At 48.6% G+C, this 7,500-nt stretch overlaps 1 protein-coding gene across 1 annotated transcript in view; it reads right to left on the bottom strand.

Annotated features, from left to right (window-relative positions):
* LOC134060512 (rabphilin-3A-like) overlaps positions 1–7,500 on the bottom strand; it is a 37,852-nt gene that overhangs the window by 8,560 nt on the left and 21,792 nt on the right. The window contains exons 7-9 of the mRNA XM_062517241.1: positions 6,447–6,621; positions 3,645–3,842; positions 2,522–2,704 (exon numbers count right to left, since the gene is read on the bottom strand). Coding sequence (XP_062373225.1) covers positions 2,522–2,704; positions 3,645–3,842; positions 6,447–6,621 — 556 coding nt within the window. The remainder of the gene's footprint in view (positions 1–2,521; positions 2,705–3,644; positions 3,843–6,446; positions 6,622–7,500) is intronic.

Below are 7,500 nucleotides of genomic sequence, written 5' to 3' on the forward strand. Positions count from 1 at the left end.
CGGAAGACATGATTTACCTGCAGCCCCAGCAGGCTTATTTCAGTCTCTCTATCTGCCGCCTCAACTCACCGATATTGATTCACACGTTTCGGCAACACAAGGGCGCCGTTTGTCATCCTAGCCGAGACACAAGTGCTTTTATAGACAAGAAAAGCAGTCTCAATCTCTCTCACTCTCTCTCTCTCCCTCTCTCTCTCTCTCCCTCTCTCTCCATCTATCTATCTACAGTATCTATCTATCTGTCTGCTCTCCTGTAATCAGCTCTGAAGTCTATCTGATGTATGGCAGGTTGGGCGGCGTGGTGATGGGACAGATAAGTGGGTGAATGAACTCCTCGGGCCGGCGATGACACGCAGAGTTACGGCCGGACGGCGGACATAAAGCCGAGGCGACGTATCGGACGTATCGGGCGCGCGCGCACGGGGCGTAGCGGAGAGCCAGATGGCCGGCAAAACACCGGTCGTTTTGGACAGATGTGATGCATCGCGCCAGGTCTCGCATCAGCGAAACGTCGTTTACAAGAAATGATAGCTGTTTTCCTGGCTCGGCTCATGAAGTATTCATAAAACACAGGCGGAAAACAGAACCATCCAGGGATGCGGCGCCGACAGTGAGAACACGGACGGGGTAAAGTGATCGTTCTTTATCACCAAACATCTCTTCATCAATCGGCTCCGCATCTGTTTCCAAAACAAAAGCTCCTGTATAAAAAATGTAACAAAAACATGGCCATATAAAAAAAAAGAATTGTGAGAATCAATCTTTGACCACAGATAAATCTTTTACTTTATAACTATTCTTTTTATGCATTATTTATTCTTAATTTTAAAACATGTCTTTGTAGAACTGAATTTATGAATGGATCTCTGGTCGCAGACAAGTCTTACACATTATAATTGGGTTTTGTATTCATTTTTGCTTCCGACACATTAATCATTCATATGTATTTCTAAGTCTATCATATATTGTGTTGTTTTGTCCAGTGCATGAGGTTAGAGAGAGTGCTCCGAAGTCAGGCAGACAGCCAGTGCATGACCTTATTTGGCTCCCCTCATTTATTCCAAAGTTCACACAGGGTCACTGTTTAAGATGAGAATCATTTCTGACAAGGCTTCATGGGTGTGTCAAAATATCTCATTTCATGGTAACTGAACTCATTGATGGAGTGTCATAGGCAGCTCACAGACCGAAACAGGAAAACAACACACCATCATCATCATCATCATCATCATTTCTTTTCAAGTGATGGATGTGGCCAAAAGAGAAGTGATATCTTAGGGTGAAAGTTCTACCAGGAAGACTCATAGGTTATGTCATCTATTCGCTGATTACTTCTAACCACTAGGCAGCTCACTCTTGTCTCTAAAGTGCAATGTCTCATACACCACTCTGATGCTTTTACAGTATTTCTAGAGGAACTATTTTCTTTTCACATCGCTGCCCAGACAAATAGCTCTATCCTACATATCAGTTCAGTGTACAGAACTGTTAGGAGGTTCTTGGGAAAAGTGTCCTATCATTTTACCAATACAGAATATTCCAGAAGAAAGCACAGTGCCAGTACAACAAAACATAACAGGCCATGACCAACATGTCAGAACGGCAAAACAGGGACTACATCACATGGCAGCAGGCTTACTGTATCCTGGTCATCGCTTTCCTCCGTCCAGAATGTTTGCTTTGTTTCTAGCCATGTTTGGCTTTTAACAACAATTTATTTGTTGTCACCAGCAGGGGATTTGTTGACCGTAACCTTGTCACATCCACGGCCAGTTTATTGGTTCAGATGTACCATCAAACAGACAAACGGTTCCCCTGATTTTTTGTATCATTTCTGCGTGTTAAATGGACTGACTCGAGCAGCAAGACTAGATCACAGTGTTGCCTCTCACCTGCTCCCAGTATCTGCGGTCGGACCCTTTTTTCAATGAACCCAATAAAAGATGTTTTTATCGTCAGCTGTGCCGGTGAAGGAGGACAACAGGAGAGTACTTGTAGGAACACGGCTGCTTGGCGTGGGCCCCGCGGGGCGCCGTGACAGATGGGCTTTACGTGCCGCGTCTCTTTACCCCTGCGATAACGCCGCGGCCTTTAATGCCGCGGCTCTCCGCCGCGCGGCGGATTAAGATGGCGCACAGACCCTTCTCTCGTCGTGGCAGGATGTGACAGTGCTGCGGTTTAGCGCCGTGCATTCTGCCCAACTGAGACAGGCGCGGCCAAAAACTACCTCTACAGATTTATCTAAAAACACATCCAAATATTTACCCTGAGGGAAGACATGACTTAGATGTACTTGAGACATTTTAATTTTGCAGGCTATATACAATACATAAGTCAGTTAGTCAAATAAAACAACTATTGCATAGTAACATCTGTTACTATATCTGAATAATTGAGCATAATGTGAATACTATAGTGACTATGCATGACTATGCTGATAACATCATGACACAAAGTCATTTGCACGTAGCATCAGATGCTAGCTACGTCCCAAACCGTTCCAGTAAAAGCGTGTCCTTACTTCCTTCGTCGGAGTCGTAGTCGTTGACGTCGTCCTCGGCCTCCTCTTGGCGCGGCTGGGGCTGGCGGGCGGGCGGCGGGGCGTTGAAGGCGGCGGCGGGCTGCCTCCTCTCCTCCCGGGCCGCGGGGGGCGCTGTCTGCTCTCGCTGCAGGCCGCCGGCCGCGTAACCTCCCGCGCCGGCCTCTGCGGGAGAGAGAGAGAGAGAGAGAGAGAGAGAGAGAGAGAGAGAGAGAGAGAGAGAGAGAGAGAGAAGCACAGGTCACGGCTAACGGCGCTGTTCCGCATGAAAAATGCATGGGGCCATTTGCCTCCGCAACACATCCAGAAAACACCGGCGCTGGTGCCAGAGAGGACCCGGGGGGCCGCGCTGGCTCTGATCCGGCCAGCATCCGGTCCTGAGTCGGATCTCTGGAAAGATTCCCTACTTTAGGTTTATGCCTTTTTAAGCTTAAAGGTGCAATATTTTATTAGAACCCATAACCCTTTTAGTTGAATTCAGCAGAAATTTCCACACATTCTGAACTGTCTGAGCTGCGCTGAGCTGTCTATCCAGTGTGTGTGTGTGTGTATGTGTGTGTGTGTGTGTGTGTGTGTGTGTGTGTGTGTGTGTGCCTGTGTGTTTGTGTGTGTGTGTGTGTGTGTGTGTGTGTGTATGTGTGTGCGCGCGTGTGTGTGCTAAAAAAACAGGTGTGTTGTGCACAGTCCTAGCTGTATAAACAGGAAGCACTCAGTGGTTTGGGCTCTTGTCCAGCAAATCAACAGTGCTGCTTTAGGAGCATGGAAGGAAACGCATGTATCTGATTGGCTGTTGAGCTCAAATATTAACGCCTTCTCCCCAGGATTGGCAACTGCACCATTAAGGAAAGGCAGATTCCCTATACCTAATAATGCTACAGTGCGTTATTCTTAAAGCTTAATCTCTGTCCCTCAGATACTCTCTCTTTGTCTCAGCAACTTGTCTTCAGAGTGAGCGAAGCGTTTTGTTAATGTGATTATTTAGTCCAGTAAGTTGGCACGCGGCCTCTCTCCTCATGTCAGCGTTTGTGCCACGCTGAGTTCGCCCCGACCCTGGCCAAAACTGCCCGCGTGTGTGAGCTGCGCCCGTGCCCAGACCGGGTCTCACCCTGCTGGGCCGGGGGGGCCTGCGCGGCGGGGCCGGGCCTGGAGCTCTGGACGGTGACGGCCCTCTTCATCACCACGGGGCTGTCCTCCTCCGCCGCCGCGTAGGGCTCGGCCGGCTTGGGCGCCAGCGTCGGTTTGGGGGCCACGCTGGGCTTCGCCGCCACGGGTGGGTGACCAGCACGCCCCGACACCTCCGTGTCTGTGGAACAGAGAGAGAGAGACGCACACACACACACACACACACACACACACACACACACACACACACATACAGAAGCAGGCAGGCACACCACAGGAGCGTGCACACACACACACACACACACACACACACACACAGGCACATGAACATTAACAAACATATCCACAAACACAGAAAAGCATGTGCGCATATACATATACATTATACCTATACAAACACAAAGAGAGACACATACACAAATACACATGTGTGTAAACACATTAAACATTATACATTCACACGCACACACATACACACACGCACATCCATTGTCCAGAGACACTTCTCTCTTGCAGTCTATTAAGCACTGCGTTCTGACTAGTTTGATGTTTTTCGATGCGGGCTCCAGTGCCAGGCACTGACCTACATACAGTAACCACACACACACACACACACACACACACACACACACACACACCGTGACGCCCGGCAGCGCTACAGCACACTCTCCTCTGCATTATCTCCTCATTGCATTTTCACGCACCATTCTGTTTTACGGAGACATAAAACAGACATTAATTTATCATGCCGCCAGCCCAGGGCACAGGACGGTACGCTCCCCCCCCCCCCCCCCTCTTCTCTCTCTCTCCCTCGTTTTTTCCCCCCTTTCGCCTGAGGTAGCGTGTACCTGTGGGGCAGGAATGTTACTCCTTGTTCGGGCTTGCGCTCTTAAGACGCAAATGATGAAAGTGCCGGAGGCATGCAAATCCGTGTGTAAACCCTCATGTGGTATGAAGCGCTTTGTATGAAGGACAAGAGTGACTGACTGGATGACTGAGTGAAGAGTGTTTTTTTTTTTACATTTGGATAATGTGAAGAAGAAAAAAAACAATCATTGCACAAGCAGGCTGAAATAAGAGGAGCAATCAGCTTCTCAGTGCGACCAACTGAATAAAATCTAGTCGAATGCCGAGCGTAATATTATGACATAATACGAAGCTGAAGTGAAGTGATGGTGATGTGTGCTGGCGTCCAGTGCGGGCCGCCCGTGTCCAGGCCGCGTCCAGGCCCTGGTGGTGAGTGGGCCCACTCACTTGCGGGCTGTGGCTCGGTGGAGCAGCCGGGAGGACAGGAAGATGATCCACTCCGTTATCTATGCGATCGGCTCCTGCGCCTTATCACGAGATGCACAGGCCCTCATCCGCCTTCATCATGATCCCCTGTTACACTGTTACGCTAATGGAAGGTCCCGGCCCAGCGCGATATCTTCATATCAGATGCCCTATCATTATGATATTACGCGCGCTATTATCTTCTTGTCTCGCTCTCCTGCTATTAAAGAATCTTGGCATTCGCTTAAGTATCATGACGTCTGATTCACTTGTTGTGACTCACAGCCATTTAGCCATCAAGTTCCTCTTCCTGCCTCTCGTGTTGTCTTTAAATAAACTCCGAGACATCATCCTGCGCGCGTTCTTTCTTTTCTTTTTTCTTTTTTTGCCTCCCTCTCTCTTGGAGATGAAGTCGTCGTCTCACAAGTGTTTTCAGCTGTCCTCCTGCTGTACACAGCGATCCGAGCCACGGCCCCTTCCATTGGCAAAATGCATTAGCGCTCGTCTCTCCCTTGTCTAATTCTATTTCCACTTATGGCTAAAATTAGATTACGCTAAAATGAAGATCATCGTGAAGAGAGAGAGAGAGAGAGAGAGAGAAGAGAGAGAGAGAGAGAGAGAGAGAGAGAGTGCAGTTAAAGCTCCTGCCGTCTCCCTCGCGTGGCTTTGATGCTTTAAAGAGACCCGAGGCCCGGGGACTGACACCCCAACAAGCGTTCTGTCTTTGTTTCCGATGAAGACCTGGATCAATTATTCACATAATTGATGACGGCGCTAAATGAATCACCCATCTGGGCGGCGCGCCGCATCTGGGTTTTGTGTGGCATTCTGGGCTGATTTCGCATGCAGACGACGAGAATTGCCATCATCCGTTGTTTTTTTTTTTTAAATAAACAACAAGATAAACACATCTCTCGGTCTTCTCTGTATTGCAGCCTCCAGAAGATGGAGGAGTTGCTAATGCTCATCACAAGCACTGTCTCATTTCTGTCATATTTCTGACGTGACATTTTCGTTGTCATGGTAAAGAGAGATGCAGAGATAGTGTGTGTGTGTCTTCCTTTGTGTGTGACTTCTGTTAATTACCAATATGCTTGGTTTCACTATGATTTTTAAGCAAGTGTATTAATGGATAAAGATCCATTGATCCGCAATGGTCAGATTAAATTGTTTTGTTTTCTTGAGCGGGATATGACTGTGTGTCTGGATGTGTGTCCACATGTGTGAGTCTTGGCTGTCTCAGTGGCCTGATTGTGTGATTTGCGATGTATGTCTTTACCTTCACATGATTTAACTTCACCTGTGGCATTTGTGTGTGTGTGTGTGTGGTGTGTGTGAGTGTGCGTGTGTTTGTGTGTGTTTGTTTGTATATGCAAACCTGTGCGTGTGTGTGTATGTATATATGCGAACCTGTGTGAGTGTGAGTGTGTGTGTGTGGTGAGTGTATATGTGTGTGTGTGTGTGTGTGTGTGTGTGTGTGTGTGTGTGTGTGTGTGTGTACTGTGAGACTGACCTTTGGCCTGTGTGTGAGGCTGAGAGGCAGCAGCAGCAGCAGGAGCCTGGGCTTGGGCTTGGGCTTGGCTCTCTGAGGCCCCCGGCGTGTTGTTCTGCTTGGACATGGGCATGGGCGAGGGCAGGAACTGCTTGGGGAAGCCTTTAAAGAACCAGGCTCCTGATCGCTTCCACACCTGCACCGACAAACACACACACACACACACACACACACACACACACACACACACACACACACACACACACACACACACACACACACACAACACACACACACACACACACACACACACACACACACACACACAATCAGAAATCCATCAGAATTCCCCTCTCCAGTGAGAGCACTGCAAAGATAAACACCTGACATTCAGACTGATCACAGTTTTGAACTAAACGCCTCGTTTTGTCTCTGAGCGATTCTTGATCAATTCTTCATTCCGAGACAGACTTTTTTCATCCAGCCCACACACACACACACACACTCACTCACACGCGCAGCACAGCTCACCACCATATTGATACACTGATGCATGAAATCAAACTGGGCCGTCTCTGGCGGTGTGGAGATTGCTTTGTTGGGAGCACATATGAGTGTTTAATGTTATTCTCATGCACATGAGTGATTAGACTCGAGTCGCGGTGCCTAAGAGCCTGTCCCAGCCATGAACCCTGGGAGCTATATACTGTACCTATGGCTGAGCAGCCCCCCCCCCGGGGCTACTACGACACTGGAATTAATCTAAGGCCTCGCTAAATGACGCTATTATGTAGGCTACTGTGTCTATGCATTATGTATTACCAATTGTGCTGTGTGTGCATAGAATTCTGCCATAAAAAAAATCTGTTAGGGTGGTGCAGGGGTGGAGGTGGGGGATGAGGGGGGGGTGGGGGCGGGGGGTGGAGTTGTGGCGGTTTAGGGAGAGCTCGTCTGGAGCTGTAGGTTGTAGATGGGGCTTTCTTTTTTGTCTCACGCCTGCGCTTGCTCTCATTCTTTCATTTCTGTGGGGCGTCTCTCTCTCTCTCTCTCTCTCTCTCTATTTTTCTTTCATGCT

The sequence above is a fragment of the Sardina pilchardus genome, chromosome 16, assembly GCF_963854185.1.
Source record: "Sardina pilchardus chromosome 16, fSarPil1.1, whole genome shotgun sequence".
NCBI classification, from domain to species: Eukaryota; Metazoa; Chordata; class Actinopteri; order Clupeiformes; family Clupeidae; genus Sardina; species Sardina pilchardus.